This window comes from Ailuropoda melanoleuca, chromosome 6 (genome assembly GCF_002007445.2).
Source record: "Ailuropoda melanoleuca isolate Jingjing chromosome 6, ASM200744v2, whole genome shotgun sequence".
NCBI lineage: Eukaryota > Metazoa > Chordata > Mammalia > Carnivora > Ursidae > Ailuropoda > Ailuropoda melanoleuca.
In genome coordinates this window covers 94,845,469-94,862,726 of record NC_048223.1, presented here as the reverse complement: position 1 = coordinate 94,862,726, position 17,258 = coordinate 94,845,469, and the positions used below count along the sequence as shown (strand labels likewise).

The following is a 17,258-nucleotide window of genomic DNA, read 5'->3' as shown; positions in this document are numbered from 1 at the left end:
TTTTTCTTTAATTTCATGAGAGTCCATCCTTATGTGCTAATAAACTAAACAGAAATTCCAAGATCAAGCCAAATTAGAAGAGTGACAGATTCCCAGTCTCTTAAAAAATCATTCTCTCCCTACAAACAGGTTGAATGGTTCAAGGCATTTCAAGTATGTCCTAATTTTTCCTTCACGTCCCATAGAAAACCAAATCAAGCAAAACAATTCATCTACTCACCTGTTCTCTCTCAAATATATCCATCAGGTGCTCAAGTCCAAGATTCCTTACAAACTGTGTTATGCTAAAATCTACTGCTGGAACTGGAAAATAAAAAATCCAGAACAAATGAATAGAATAATGTATATCAACATTATAACAACAAAGTTTTGTGGTATTACTGCACATATGAAGAATGTAAAGATGAAGCAAAATACTAATTGGCATTTGGGATATAATACTGAATATCTGAACATAGCATCAAAAATTGCAAAAAGAGGAAGTTACAAAATTTCAACAGCATTAGAAGAAACAGACAATGGGGCACTCTCAGGTTAAAAAAAAATTCTTTTCATTATAAAAAATTTTATTTTTAACTGTATCTTTAAAGTAAGTTTCCATACTGAAACTAATACGTCAATTTTATTTTCACTCAAAAAAAATTCCTTATTTTTGAGAATGTAAGTGACTTCACAAAAAAGTTTCTACAAACAAGTTTCATTCACAATGTTGCATAAGGTGAGATGAATTTTGACAGGTAAAAGGTAGAACAGTTTTACAGACTGTGTCTTTTTCTTTCTCTTAAAAAAAAATGATCTTCACAATTGGGTATTTTGACATGGAGTCAAGGTATTTCATAACTCTGTAATAATACACTGGAAGGGGTAAATAAAGGCATACCTACTCAACCACAAGACTTCTAAACCTTTCAAAAAGCATATTTACATCTAAAGAGTAGGTTAGCAGTGTAGGACTCATTAAGTCTCCTGGCAGCTTAAGACTCATTAAGTCTCAACTCAGGAGAACGTTTCATTACGAATTCTACTAACATAAAGAAAACAATAAAAGACTAAAACTTAAAGGCTATGCTAATTAATCTGATACTAACAGTTGTATTTAAGGTTAAAAAATGACTTGTTAGCATTCTAAATGACAAATACGTGGCTACATTAGAAGACAGAAAGTTATTTTTGCAAAATGTCTCACCCTCCTTTTTCTCCAAACTAGAGGCACCCTCTGTTCCACTTGAACTAACTACTGAAGACAGTTCAGAAAAACTCCCAGATAAGTTGTCAAGACTGCTGGCTGCGGAAAGACTTGATGGGCTGGATGGACTTGAAGACAGAGCGTCTCCAGTAGCTCCAGGGCTTCTCACACCGTTGAGCACTTGAGGTTTATAACACGAAGGCAGAGCAGAAGGGGGCATTGCCGCTGTCAGGAGAGCACTAACATCATCTGCCTGGTGTGTGTGTCAGAGAGAGATTAAATCTGTGATAAGCAAGTTTAAAAATTCTCCTATATTCAATAGAATGCATTTAAAAATATGACTCAGCAGATTTGCACTAGAATTGCATATTATATAAAAACATTAAAAAAAATAAAACAAGTGATATCATTAAACTGTTATTAAAATAAAACAATTCAGAACACGTTTCAAGAAACAGAAAATTAAAAAACCTGTTAAATGTGGCAAAGCATAAAAAATCTAACTTTGATACTATGATTTTCTGAAAAACACTGAAATGAGTTATAATAGTATCAATTTTATTTTATTTATTTATTTTTAAAGAATTTATTTATTTTGCGAGAGAGAGAGAGAGAGGGAGAGAGCACTTGTGCGAGCATGAGCGGGGGGGGGGGCGCGGGGGGGGGAGGGGGGGGGGGGCGCGGGGAGGGGAAGAGGGAGGGAGAAGCAGACTCCCCACTGAGCAAGGCACCCACTGTGGGACTCAATTCCAGGACCCCGGGATCACGACCTGAGCTGAAGGCAGCTTAACCGACTGAGCCATCTAGGCACCCCTAAAGATTTTATTTTTAAGTAATTTCTACACCCTATGTGGAGCCCAAACTCCCAAGCCCAAGATGAAGAGTAGCACGCTCTTCTGAGCCAGCCAGGTGTCCCTTAACCAGACATATTTTGCCCCCATTTACAGATGACGTGACTGACATTTAGAGATGAGGCAAGGCGAAAGACTGTTAAATGGTAGAGCTGGAATTCTATGGCAGGTCTTTTTGATTCGAAAGCCCATGCCTGTCCTCTAGAGCATTTTGTTTCATGTCACTTATGTCTGGTAGACTAACAAATGGGTGGAATGAATTAGAAAAGTGCACTTCCAAGGTAGTTTGGAACTAGAAAGACAATTCCCTTAAGAAATATTGCAACTACGGTTGGGTTGTCAGCCTGCTGAGAAAGATCTATTTAACCCCCAATGCAGGTGAACTGAATCAGCTTCTCCATGTAACTTGTTAACAGTGGAATCTCTCTCAGTAGAAAGCAATCTGTAGAAAAGACTTCCATCTCAACAAGAATTTCTTCTCCCTTTCCCCCCACTGCCCTGGTCAATTTCCTCAGTGGTCGAGGCAAGACAGGCACCTGTGTCACACTGGCCAAAGCAGAGGTAGAGGCTATAATGGAGATGCCTACATGAGCACCCCTGGAAGAGGAAGGAAAAAAACAAAACAAAACAAACAAAAACTTCATAGAAAACTGGAGGAACAAGCTTGTTTCATGAATGCTGTTGGTGAGGTAAGCAACAGGAACTTTGGGAAGAGGCAGTGTGGGAGGGAAGGGAATCCCTACTAGAAGCAGGCTTTGTGACTGCACCTTGAGGGCAATGTCCCTGGCTGGGAAATTTCGTCAAGACCCAGACGTCCTATATGACTGCACAGTATGCACTGTAAACAGCCTTCACTGAGGGCCTGCGCCTGTTTTGTTTCGCAACTAATAACGTAAGCAGCTATACCATGTACTTCTTTTTCCTATTTCCAAAAGCACTCGGGATACAATAACTGATTGATAACCCTATTATTTACATATTGTATTTTAATACCAAAGAAGTCCTACATTTAAATTGAGCTAAAAAATAGATTTTGCAACATTCACCATGAAGACATTTTCTATATAGCAACTGAACTTCAAAAAAAGTCAGAAAAGCACTAAGATTTTTCAAAGATTCCATCACTTACTGAAACTAAATCTAAAGGCGTTTGTCCTTCCTGATTTTTAAGAGTAGGGTCAGCTCCATGGGCCAACAATAAAGCACAAAGCTGTGTTCGTCCCTTTTGGGCTGCTTCATGCAAAGGTGTGAAAGCCCATTTGTCCGTGGCATTGACACATGCATTATACTTTATTAGTAAAGCTGCTACATCTACATGCTGTAAAAGAAAACACTGTTACCGTCTGAAATATTACATTTTAGTTCCTAAAAAGAAACTAGCTATATACCTATTTTTCCATATTTTCAAACATACTCTGGAAAGGAAAAGAAAAACTGTGTTTCTCCCCAACATCATAATTTATCAGTAGTTGATTAAAAATTACAGTTAGATGTTTTAATAATTTGAGAAATTAGAAAATATTTAAGAATTCTACACAGGACGGGAACTAAATAAATGACTACAACTTAAAACAATTTCTCATTTTTTCAAGGATTGTAATTGCTGAACATCAATTTATAAACCAGCAAGCTTTCTCAGGTATTCCAACTATACTACACTACTGAAGATGGTCAACACTGATGATAACATCTAGGGCTGCTGTGAACTCAGGAACAATGCATCTGAATCTCTACAGACTCCTAGGAGGCCTAGCGGGTTTCCTGGCACCAACAAATAAACAAAACCATCAACACCTCACTGAAAATAAGAGAGGCCAAGGAAAGTAATACAATGAAAGACAAATCCGCTGCATGTCACACAGCTCACTTACAGCAGATTCAGAGCTGAGACTTGGACATTATTTAATCTCTTTAGTCCTCATATTTACTCTTCTATAGAATGAGAAAGTCAAACTAATGCCCTTTTAACTGCAATACTGATTTCCACTTAGAAAATTTCATAGATTTTTAAAGGTAATATGAAAGAGCTTACCCCATAAGACGCCGCATTATGTAAAGGAATAAGTCCTCCTTTGTCCTGGGCATTCACATCAGCTCCATGTTGTAACAAATACTCTGCAACTTCTAAATTATTATAACCAGCTAATTTAGAAAAGAAGTAAAATTACTTTCACTTGTTAATATAAAAAATAATTACATCTATATATCTATATAAAAAGCACAGACATTCTTTAAAAAAAGAAGAGATTTTATAGGAATCTGATATTCCCCATTGGAGTCTATTAAAAATTTATCTCATGGAAAAAACTGCCCACTGGTCTCAAGCTGGAAGCTTTCAGGGATGACACTCATTCATTTCAGACTCTCAAAGTTATAATGATTGATTTGCTTCTATCTTTCCTTTTAAAAATCTACCAGAGTCCTTGCCTTTATGGTTGTTATATGTAACTTCCTAAACTCAGGTACTTGGTGGTCTCAAGGGCTACAAGTAAAAGGCATTCAAGCATATAAAAGCCAAGTTAGGAACACAAGTGGCCGGCAGAGGAGACAGCACACTAGCATTAGTCTCAGGACCCCATTTTCCCAGAAGGACACAAAGACATGCTTTTTGTAGACGGAGATCTTAGGGATAAACATCTCTGCAAGTCTGGCAGCAAAATCCAGTGTTGCTGAAGCCCTGAAATAAAACTTAGTATTTTATAAATATACCATAATATCTTAGCTGTCATCCTGGGAACTGTCAGCTATCTTAGTACAGTCTTATGGTATAGTATATTTTATTTGACACATAATCATAGACTGAGAGCAAATCTGGAACTTAACTTTGTCAACATAAAACCAGCTATCACTTAAAACTTTAAAACAGTTCAAAATATTTTTCACATTTATTTTCTTGTAGTTTTTATTCTTTTGCTGAAGGATTTGAAGCCAAAAAACTTAGATCAAGGAGGGAAAAACAAAACCAAAGAACTACCATAAGCTAAGTATTACAATGAATCAAAAAAAGTCCTTCTAGGTCTCAAGGTATAATGCTGCACAAGTGGGCAGAAATGTTTTGTATATACAACCTATTTACCATTTACAAAGACAACATAGATTTATTTTTATTTTTTTAAAGAGATTTTTATTTGAGAGTGAGAGACAGCAGGAGAGAGAGCAAGCAGAGGGGAGGAGCAGAGGCAGAGGGGGAGAGAGAAGCAGGCTCCATGCTGAGCACGGAGTCCAACATGGGGCTCGATTCCAGGACCCTGGGATCATGACCTGGGCTGAAGATAGACACTTAACCAACTGAGCCACCCAGGCACCCTACAACATGGGTTTAAACAGTAATTATGAAATGTTCCAGATATGCTACCATAAAGATACAGAAAAGCTAATATAAAGAAATATACACAGCATAATTCAAATATACACAGGTCACATCCTGTCTTGCATGGACGAGAAACTCCTGTCAGTGGAAGTATAAAAGCCTTTTCTCATCATATTAGCATGTGTGGTTATCACTTTCAAAATTCTCTAAAAAACATATAAAGTAATTCTTTTCCTTGGACAGTGGGGTGCCAACTTTCAGGGGATGAAAATTTAAAAGTAAAAACCACATATAATCAAAATTATCTTTTAAATACTAGAAACACACTCAGTTATTCACACTATGAGACTATGAGAAAAAAAAAAGAAGGGTAAACTTCTATCTCCTATATTACACAAAGGGGCAAAACACATGCATTACTTTTTTCTCTATTTACTTTTTTCTTTTTAAACTGTATGTATTTAGATAAACTTGTATGAGTCAAATTATGCCTACAGTGTAACACCACTGAATATTAGCTGTAAGTTCAGTGATTTCAAAGGCCCATTCCCGAGCATTTTCAATGCAGCTAAGGAAACTGAACCAAATGCACCTGCACTAAAACAAAGGTGCACTGTGTCAATTTCACGAATGAAACTTGTAAAAAATGTTATGTACTCAATTTTCTCCCAAATTCTTGTACTGGCTCTAACCATCAGTACCTTAGCATGTGACTGTATTAGGAGATAAGATCTTTAAAGAGGTAATCAAGTTAAAATGAGGATGTTAGGGAAGGCCCTAATCCCACCTGACTGGTGTCCTTATAAAAGATTAGGACATACAGTCAGAGAAACCAGGCATGTGTTCGCAACAGACAAAAGGCCAAGTGAGGACACAGTGAGAAGGTGGCCATCTGCAGGCGGAGAAGAGAGGCATCAGGGAAACCAATGTTGCCAATGCCTTGGATTTCCGCAACTGTGAGAAAAGAAATTTGTTAAGTCACCCAGTCTGTGGTACCTTGTTACGGTAGGCCTAACTAATTAATGTAACAACTCTGGCAACAGGTTTATGTAACTTCTGAAAGTCTCAAGATTTTTTTTCTGCTTGTGCTTAACAGCTGTAATAAGAAGAATGAAAAGCTTTAACTTCTCATGAGGAAGGCTGGCTCAAGAAGGCTGATTTTTCAAGTTTCTATAGCCAAAACTCACTCACCAAAGAGGATTTAAAGCTATGGTAACTGGAATAGAGATTCCAAAGCACTATAGTGACTGGCAGAGTCTTTTTCCATTATTCTTACTCCAGGTAATGCACCAGCACTAAAGTGAACATGAAACACAGCTGGCCTATACACACACACTCAGGTGTAATGGTGGCATTAGGAGATATTTGAGCTGCATCTTTTCAGTTTACTTTCAGGAAATATTTTCCTCTGGTATAATGAATCTTAGACGTCACCAGCTTAAATCTGTGAAATTTCATTCACTTACCTGCTAAATGTAAGGGGGTTGAATGTCGGCCTTGGGTATCACGGCAATTTACATTATCAGGAGAAGACAACTTCTTTACTCTGGCTAAACAACCCTTCTTGGCAGCATCTAACAAAGCTGCATCTCCCCTAAGTAGATCTTGGATATCTGTATCTCCATCTTTAACAAGATCCAAAGGGGTATTTCCATCTCTGTTTTTCTTTGTAGGATCTGCACCATGCTGGGCATGTGAAAAACAGACAAAGAGGAACTGGCTTAAGTTTGCCCTTAGTCTATGAGAAAATAGTCAATGGAACTACAGCAAAAAAACCTATTTTATACTGAGAGACTCTACCTTAAAGGTTGACATGTTTGTTATATTTAATTTAGTACGGAAAATTATAATGAAAAGAATATAGAGGCAGTTAAATATTATTGGGTTTTTATAATGCAACTTATTATTATTGTTTTTTTTAAAAAAGATTTTATTTATTTATTCGACAGAGATAGAGACAGCCAGCGAGACAGGGAACACAAGCAGGGGGAGTGGGAGAGGAAGAAGCAGGCTCATAGTGGAGGAGCCTGATGTGGGGCTCGATCCCATAATGCCGGGATCACGCCCTGAGCCGAAGGCAGACGTTTAACCGCTGTGCCACCCAGGTGCCCCTTCCTTTGAATTTCTAAAATCTATGCCCAAAACTTTTCACTACTATTTTATATCACATTTTTATTTTTATTTTATTTTTTTATAAAGATTTTATTTATTTATTCGACAGATATAGAGACAGCCAGCGAGAGAGGGAACACAAGCAGAGGGAGTGGGAGAGGAAGAAGCAGGCTCATAGCGGAGGAGCCTGACGTGGGGCTCGATCCCAGAACGCCAGGATCACGCCCTGAGTCAAAGGCAGACGCTTAACCGCTGTGCCACCCAGGCGCCCCTATTATTCTTGTTTTTTAAAGTAGGTTTCATTCCCAGCGCAGGGCTCGAAATCATGACCCTGAGATCGAGCTGCATGCTCTACCAACTGAGCCAGCTAGGAGCCCCTATAATGCAATTTAGTAAAAATTTTAAACTACATTCAAAATAAGGCAGAATTTCATAAACAACTTATTTTCATGTATGTTATTTTTAGTTTTCACAAACCCTGAAATAAAGTATAAATTTAACATATTTTTTTTTAAATTTAACATATTACTTAAGTAAGTGCTATGCCCAAAGTGGGGCTTGAACTCACGATCCTGAGATCAAGAGTTGCATGAGCTACTAAGCCAGCAAGTGCCCTAACTTTTGTTTTTACTGTAAAATATGTACACGGCTACCTGTATTAAACCAGTACTATCAATCTTATTAGTGCCAAATAAATCTGCCTTGTAAATTACATAATCCATCAAATATTTTGAGGTTAAAGTACTGTATAGGAAAAATTGGGATAATAATCAGAAAACTGTTACTTGATGATAGCTTTTTCATACAATAATAAATCTATGTGTGGTAAACATCCCCATCGGTTAAAATTTAGTGTTCACGACATTTATTCTGAAATCTAGGTAGAGAACTATATAGCTTTGCTTCATACCCCTTTACCAGTTTAAGTTTATATTGAAAGTTACAAGAAATATAAACACCTATGTAATAAACCATGTCTACAGTAAATACTTAAATATACCTGGAGCAGGAGTTTGCAAATTTCGTATTTTCCTTTTGCTGCAGCTTCATGTAAAGGTGTAAATTTCCATAAATCAGCTACATTAACTACTGCTCCATGCTTAACAAGAAGTTCTGCAACTTCATAATGTCCATAAGAACATGCATTGTGCAAAGGTACAAGGCCTCTGAAAAGAAAAATTACATAAGCAATGCAACACAAAGATATGTTTAATTAAGATAACTGCATATAGCTGATAAATTTCTTGAATTGCATAAAGGATCACACTGCTTATATTTTAGGAACCTCAATTTATTAAGCAGAAATGGAATTGTTTTCGGAGGGTGTGGGGAGGAAATTTTAAAAATACGTATTTTTTTCTTTTTGGTGGGAGCAATAGTGAAGTGATAGCACGAAGCTCCCGAAGAGGGAGGGGACCTGAGAGCATTGCCCTAAAAATATTTTAAATTGGAGAGAATATAACAAGCACCTGTAGACTTGATCTAGAATGGAGGGGTATGTGTGTGTATACTTTAAAGATTTGATTTATTTATTTAGAGAGAGAGTGAACACAGGAGTGGGGGGGGGGAGGCAGGGAGAGGGAGAGAGAAAATCTCAAGCAGACTCTGGGTGGAGCTTGATTCCCTGACCCCAAATCATGACCTGAGCTGAAACCAAGAGTCAGACACTTAACCGACTAAGCCACTCAGGCACCCCAAGAATTGTGTATTTTTTAAAAAAAGTAATTTTAAGATAAACTGGAAGAATTCAAATATCTTCAATGCAAATTGAAAAATTTACTTAATATTAAAAATCAAGCACACTAATCTCCTTAGTCATTGTAAGATTATAAGGCATTATGCAAATAAGTCTTTATATAAATGCTAATCATCATAAAATCTTAACTGAAATTAAGAAGCTACATTTAAGCCAGTGTTAGGTAACAGACTTCCCTAAAAACAAATGAGCTACCAACTATAATAAAATTACCAAAAAAATGTTTTTTCCAGATTTTCCTAAAAAGGTCAGGTAAAGGAAAAGAGGCCATGGCAATTGCCGGTACTTGCCCTTTATCTTTAGCGTGCACATCAGCTCCGTGTTGCAGCAGATACTCCACCACAGACACCCGATTGTAGCCAGCTGCAAAATGGAGCGGCGTCGACTGACGCCCTTCAATGTCTCTGCAGTTGACACTCTGAACAGTACACAGTTTCTGCAGGATGGAATACAGTATACACATGACGCTACAGTCTGATTTGTTTTCATTCATTTAGTAGAGATTTCAAACGTCTGATTTAATTTCTTGTCTCATTAAATCAGTATTCTCAGAAACTACTTATTCTTATTTCACCTTGTCATTTTTTGGGAATCCCTGTGGTCCTCTTATCTATGCCTGTATTATCTTTTGCTTAAGTTAGTGGGTAAATTTTATCATTATCACTACTACCATTTACATAAAGGTAATCTAAAGTACCAATTATCAGCAATTCTAACTTCCATTTCGTGACACATATAAGTAGACGTATGCTGGATCGTGGGGTTTGTTAAGGATGCAGACTCTCAGACCCCCATCTACTGAGTCAGAATCTGCATTTTAACGAGATCCCTAGATGATCTGTAAGCACATTAAAGTTCAAAAAGTTCTGCTGTAGACCAGCAGTTCTCAAATTTTCACGTGCACTGGGTCCTGCCTCCAGATTTTCTAATTCAGTGTGTCTGGGGTGGGGCCTGAGAACTTGCATTTCTAACAGGTTCCTAGGTGATGCTTGTAGTCAAGGAACTACACTTATGATCCTTGGGAAAACTAAGAAAATAGTCAAATACTTATTTGTGTTCTCTGGTTTAGATGAGGAAGCCTGGCTGAGAAAAAGCTTTAAGAATAACACTTTTATTCATGCTTGTATGAAAAGTACAAATGTTTGGGGAAGAAAAGCAACATAAATAATAAATCATGGCGCTCAAAAAAAGTTTAAGGACTATCAACAGTAGTAAAAAGTCCCCTATTCCTTAGGGATAACCTAAGCCTAATAAATCAATGGAGGTAGCTACCTGTGGGTTTAACTTCAAGGGGTTTAATTATTGGACTAGTAAAGCTTTTTTATACTTCCTAAACAAGAGGCTGTTAGATATACAGATTCAGGGTCCCATCTAAGACAGTATTTCATGGCTTTGAAGTTGGGCTCTAGGAATATTTTTTTTTTTTAAAGATTTTATTTATTTGACAGAGAGACAGCCAGTGAGAGATGGAGCACAAGCAGGGGGGTTGGGAGAAGAAGAAGCAGGCTCCCAGCAGAGGAGCCTGATGTGGGGCTTGATCCCAGAACGCCGGGATCACACCCTGAGCCGAAGGCAGACGCTTTAACAACTGCGCCACCCAGGCGCCCCAGGAATGAGTATTTTTAATACATGTGCCACATGCTGCTAGGTTGGGTACTTTTCACCAGCCACTTTACTCCCTACTTCTCAGTTTAGTTTTCTGTACTCTGAGACAAGTTTTCTAATACTTAGAATATCTAGCATGATGGATCACCACTAAACAAACACAACTGAGCACATAATTTAGTGTTCATTGGGTAATATGCAGATGTTACTGTCCCAGTAATTCATACCAAGCCCCCTGTCTACAGATAGATAATGGCTAGAAGATTGTAGAAATAAATTACTATCAAGTGAATTCTTTTTTTATAAGATTTTTAAAGGCAATCTCTACACCCAAGGTAGGGCTCAAACCCACAACCCTTAAGAGTCACACACCCCACCGAGCCAGCCAGGTGCCCTGCCATCAAGTGATTTTAAAAGCAGGGGTAAGCGAAGATGGCTCATTCACAGATAATGAGAGAGAAAGGACAGGCTTCCTCAACCCATTACTGAGCATCATTTTGTTCCTGAAGTCCCAATTCCTGCTCCAGCTCTTTTATTTCTTCCTCGAGACTCCTAATGAAAACAAAGTCTAGCCTTCAATATTATATATAATGAATACAGCTTTATGCTCTTTAACACATGTGCGTGCACGAACGTCTGAAATTTTTACCCTCCCAAACAAAAAAATCAGCTAGTCGCCCTTTAACTAATTGCCTTTCATTTTTAAATCAATTTTCCAGAAAAAAAAATCAGCTATTTTCAACTCAAGTAACTTGTTTTTCCACAAGTCAGCAGTATTTAGTAATAGAAACCAAATCTTCCTTCCAGTATCTTATTAACCTCCCACTTAAGGGAATGAGAATGTAAATATAAAATATGTCAAATAAGATTCCATTATAATGGTTTTTTTCTTTGAAAAATGAGATTATTTAAAATATAAAATCTTAAGTTACTTGGAGATGATTGTACTATCTACATAAATAAAGCAGTAGGAAAAGATCGCATGGACTTTTAAATCAACTTCCCCAACAGTGAATAAGTTTCCTCAGAGCTCAAGTTCAGTTGAGACCAATATATTTCATTCTCAGAAAATCTAAAATTGACTTTGTGTGGTGGGTCTGTTCAGGATTGAGGACACCAAATAGAAATATTGTGAAATTGCTTCATGTAGCTACTCCTGTCACAAATCAATAAATTCAGATTTTTATAAAATTTATTACATGTCACTGTTCCCTCAAATAGGACGAGCACTACTTTTGAAAAAGTCCAGGGGCAAGGGCGGGGAGGGATGGCAGAATATAACAAAGCTTTTTTCTCCTTGCTAGCTTTGGGAATTAAAATAACAGAATAAAATGGAAAAAACCTGAAACCCCATTGCATTACTGAAGAATTATTTCATTCATAAAACATGTTGAGTTAATTTTAATCTGTATTAGTTGAATGGAAAAGAAGTCTTGCTCTTTCAAAACGTTAGGCTTCTGAGTTATGTACTGGGATATACAACTTCTGTAGGTAACAGAAGTATCTGGTACAGGCACTAAGACATTACATATGACTCTACGGTAAAAAGTAAAGGAAAATCTGAGGAAGGTTTATTCTACGGAGGACAACCCCAGGAGTTGGGCCCTGTAAGAGCTTAAGTTGGCTAGATGAACTGAAGATTACTAGGAGACAGTGGCTCTGAAAAGTGGCAACACAGTGGTAGAGACAGCAAAGAAATAAAAACAGAAGAAATACATCGACACAGTGACATGCTGTTTAGTTCTTCATACCTTTCCTATTCTATGTGTCGTATGTAAACAATGGACAATTTGATATTATTCTTTTAAGGGGACAAATAGGTCATTAAATGAAACTTATTTCCATAAACATGCACTTTATTTAAATTTGTGATTGTGAAGTATTTACTGAGATGCACATGAAACTAAAAAGTTTCTTTCACTGAACAATGATTCTTACTTGCAGAGAACTAGATTATAATTATTTACCTTTAAAAACAAGGCACATATAAATAACTAGGCTCTTCATTACAATAGTACAGATTCATTAAACACTGAAAGTAAAAACCCAAAGTTAACAAAAACATAAGACCATATCTTACTTTTACAGTTTCTACATCACCAGCCTTTGCAGCTTCCAGCAATTGTCTGTCTGCCTCTGAATTACCTAATGGGATACCCTCTAAAAAGAGAAGGAAAGAGTGATTAAAACTCCCATGGAGAAGGCAGGACCAGGCTTTAAGAGAGGCATCCTAATCTCAAACTAAAGTTCTTTTACAGTTTGGTAGATTATACAGTAAATCTCCACAGCAGTAGAGGAAAACCAGAAAGACTTTGTTAAAAATTTTTGTGAGACAAAAAAGTTTTTTGGGGGAAAACTTCATGTATATACATATAAATAAGCAAAATGTATGTAAATGTGAACAATAAATGTGATTTAAACAATAAAATGGAATATAAAACATATGAAAGATGGCATGTTCTACAACCAAGGCCACTGGATGGTGGAAAAGCTTTAAATCAGGAGACCAATGGCCAGAAACCTAACCATGGGTCTGCCCTTAACTAGCTATCTGAACTGTGGCAAGGGGCCTTAGATTTTTTCAGTTCTAAAAAGAGAAAAGATGGACTAGGAGATAACTAAAGTCATTTTCAGGTCTGAAATTCTGTTTTATAGCTCATTTAAAATTTCACAAGAAAGGAAGAAAACATGTACCTTCATATCTTAGAACAAAATAAACTCCAATGGATTAAATACTTAAGAATAAAAAAATTACACCTTAAAAATACCAGAAGAAAAAATAAGTGAATATTTTATACCTGGAGTAAAAAAGCATCTTAGAGTAGTACACTGAAGGCAAAACCAATATTGATTTGGAAAAATATGTCAGGCAATAACATAACATTTAACAAAGTTATAAGGCAAATAATAATTGGAAAAAATATTACAACATATTATCTTAAAAATGCAAATTAAAATGAGATCCTGGGTTTTTCTTTTTCATCCATTAGTGGGCAAAGAGGAATGGGGGAGCTACACTGACAATATTTCTATACTCTGCGTTAAAAAAAAAAGCATTACTTCTGAAGTTCATAGATATACATTCACCAAACGTTAAGAATCATAATACCCAGTGCTGACAAACAGGTCTTGTCACACGCTGTTAGTAGGAGTATAAAATGGTACTTAACAACGTTTCTAGAAGATGATTTAACAATTACAGGTTATCTGTAAGTTGACCTGGAAATTCTACTTTGACAATTCACTCTAAGAAATTAGCTTGAGGGGCACCTGGGTGGCTCAGTCAGTTAAGCATCTGCCTTCAGCTTAGGTCATGATTCCAGGGTCCTGGGATCAAGTCCTGCATCAGGCTCCCTGCTCAGCAGAGAGCCTGCTTCTCCCTGTCCCTCTGCTGCTCCCCCTGCTTGTGCTCTGTCAAATAAATAAATAAAATCTTTAAAAAAAAAAAAAAACTAGCTGGAAAGGTAAGAAATTGCACTTAGCACAAAACTAGTGAGACTGTAATCCTCCATCACGAGGCAACTGAATAGGACTGGTGTTATAACCCCAAAACTGACACTGAAACAAATGTGTGGTACATGAGGAACTAAAGGGAATCCTGAAAGAGTCTTGTAGTTAGTTCAGTTTTGGCAGTTTCTAGGTTGTTTTGTCAACCTGCCTTCATCTAGTCAGTGTTTTTCTCAAAAGGTGGTTTCCAGATCACAGGCATAAGGATCATCAAAGATGACTGTTAAAGATACAAGAGGCTTGACTGGTTCTATTTCTTCTTATGTGAGCTTTCAGATGTCAAAGTCACTTTAAAATTTATTGGACCAGATTTCTAGGGTGAAATGTATAACCTATGCAAAATGTATAGATATTTGATCTAAATATTTAAAAATATAATGAACATGCATGTATTCAATAGTTAAAAATGTTTTGATAAGTCAAATGGTTGGTTACCTTATATAAAAATTCTACATGCCTTATATATAAAGGACCTATGAAGAGGCAGGGCCAGTCTTTAGAGTATTATTTATCATTATGGATGCTCAACTGAGAAAGACCTACCTTTTTATGTTTTCCTGTCTTTAAACTATTACATCTTTAACACTTTCTAGATAAAAACTTAAGAGCCAGCTATTACAGAAATTAGGCAGATGCTTCTGGAACAAAATCTTAGTAAGATTTAATGACATTTCAAAAACTGAGTATAATGAATTAAGAAGTAACAGCCAAATATTCTACATTTTCTTTTTATTACCAACTTCTGCATAGTATGTGAAAAGGACTATTTTTATTTTTAAAGTTTTATTTATTTAAGTAATCTCTACACCCAAAGTGGGGCTCAAACTCCCGACCCTGAAATCAAGAGCTGCATGCTCTTCCGACTGAGACAGCTAGGCACCTCTATGTGAAAAAATTTAAAGATTAATTTTAAAAAGTTGATTTCACGAAAGCACTTAATACCTTGAAGAAGTTGCTGCACGTTTTCATTTCCCATCTGTAAGGCAGTAAAGCCCTGAAGGGATATGATGTTAGGGTCACACCCATAGCTCAGGAGTAGGCGGCAGGTTTGCAGATGACCACAGTGTGCAGCTCTGTGCAGAGAAGTCTGACCGAGATTATCCAGAGCATTAACCTTAAAATGCAGAAAAAGCTAAAATTAGCCTGTAAATCAAAATTTAAAACCATCCAATCATGTGTTTAATGCCTGCTGCTAAAATTTAAAAATCCCAATTATTCTCTAATGAAACCTATTATCAGTGCTAAAACAAGTGTTTTTGCTCAAATATAGAGCATATATTCACCAGTTTATGAAGGCTGATTTTAGAAAAGAACCCTTTTTGGGTTAAGAGCAGGAAATGTTGAATAACAGTTGTGTTTGGCATTAAAGTATTAGTATATTTACTGCATTTAGAGGTAGACATTGCCTAAGAAAGTTCAATCCGTGTGTTTTTATGGAACTCTGAGGTCCAGAAATGTGGTGACTATCCCAAGAGAGACAACAGTAACAAAGCCAGAGACTAAATTAGCATTAAAACATTTATTCCTACTGGCTTAATCTACTTTTTTAACCATGTATATAATCTGTATAGATAAATATATTATGGTCTATTCACACAACAGAATACTTTTAAGCAATAAAAAGGAACAAGTGATTGGTACGTGGATCAATCTCCAAAGCAAACAGAGGAGAAAGTCTTACAGAAGAGTATGCATTGTACAATTCCATAGACATAAAGGCCTAGAACAGGCAAATCTAATCTACACAGGAAACAAATGAAATGGTTGTTGCATCTAGGGGTGGAGATTGCCTTGGATGGGGCCTTGCCTCTGCCATGAAATAACATTCTATACCTTGACGAGTTTTGGTAGCACAGGTGTATACATTAGTCAAAATCAAGCAAATGTACATTTAAGATTTGTGCATTTCATTGCATGTAACTTTTGCACCCCCAAAAAACCTGTAAATAAATACTGACCTCTAGATGATGCCTACATGGAAGTATTTAAGGAAAAGTGCATAGCAATTTGCAAATTACTTTGAAATGTGTAATATGTATATATACATTTATGGATAGATAAAAGGAGAAACTGATGGATATGTAGTAAGACAATATAGTAAAATGCTAATTCCAACATCTCATCTCCACCTGCACTCTTCCCCACCAGGTAAGAAATTTTTTTAAATGTAAGTGAGAAATTAAGTTCCTCAGTAATCAACCCTGTGGCCACTACTGTGACCTGAGACATAGTCCAATTCATATTCATGGAACTGGAGAATATTTGAACAGGAATATAGTAAGACTTTCTCAATGAAACCAAAACTGAATTATAAATTGCTAGTCTCCAAGCTTAGGGAACTTGAAAATTGATTTAAAATGTTCAGGACAATTAATTCACTTATTCACATACCCAAACTCACTGAAATGTGAAACACACCCACTTGAAAACTTTATTTGGGTACCACTTTGTGTTAAGATCTGGGTGACAGGGGCGCCTGGGTGGCACAGCGGTTAAGCGTCTGCCTTCGGCTCAGGGCGTGATCCCAGCGTTATGGGATCGAGCCCCACATCAGGCTCCTCTGCTGTGAGCCTGCTTCTTCCTCTCCCACTCTCCCTGCTTGTGTTCCCTCTCTCGCTGACTGTCTCTATCTCTGTCAAATAAATAATAAAAAAAAATAAAATAAAATCTAAAAAAAAGATCTGGGTGACAAACTTGTCCTGCTTTGCCTGGGACTTCCCTGCTTTTAGTACTGACAGTCCTGTGTTTCTGGAAATCCCGCAGTTCCTGGACAAACCTAGATGGTTGGCCCCACTAGTCAGGACTGTTTCATTGAGTTTCACAACTGACATTTAATACGCATCCAGATATTCTAGTAATGCTCCACATGCATGAAAAAAAGCAATCAATGAAAAGTTACAGAACAGACAGACGAGATATGCCAAGCAGTCA

General features: G+C 36.9%; 1 protein-coding gene across 1 annotated transcript in view; it reads right to left on the bottom strand.

Moving 5' to 3' along the window:
* Nucleotides 1-17,258, bottom strand: part of TNKS2 (tankyrase 2) — a 65,362-nt gene that overhangs the window by 15,811 nt on the left and 32,293 nt on the right. Inside the window, 9 exon segments of the mRNA XM_034662943.1 lie at nucleotides 221-303; nucleotides 1,187-1,439; nucleotides 3,167-3,355; nucleotides 4,070-4,179; nucleotides 6,814-7,033; nucleotides 8,460-8,625; nucleotides 9,506-9,651; nucleotides 12,901-12,980; nucleotides 15,270-15,441. Coding sequence (XP_034518834.1) covers nucleotides 221-303; nucleotides 1,187-1,439; nucleotides 3,167-3,355; nucleotides 4,070-4,179; nucleotides 6,814-7,033; nucleotides 8,460-8,625; nucleotides 9,506-9,651; nucleotides 12,901-12,980; nucleotides 15,270-15,441 — 1,419 coding nt within the window.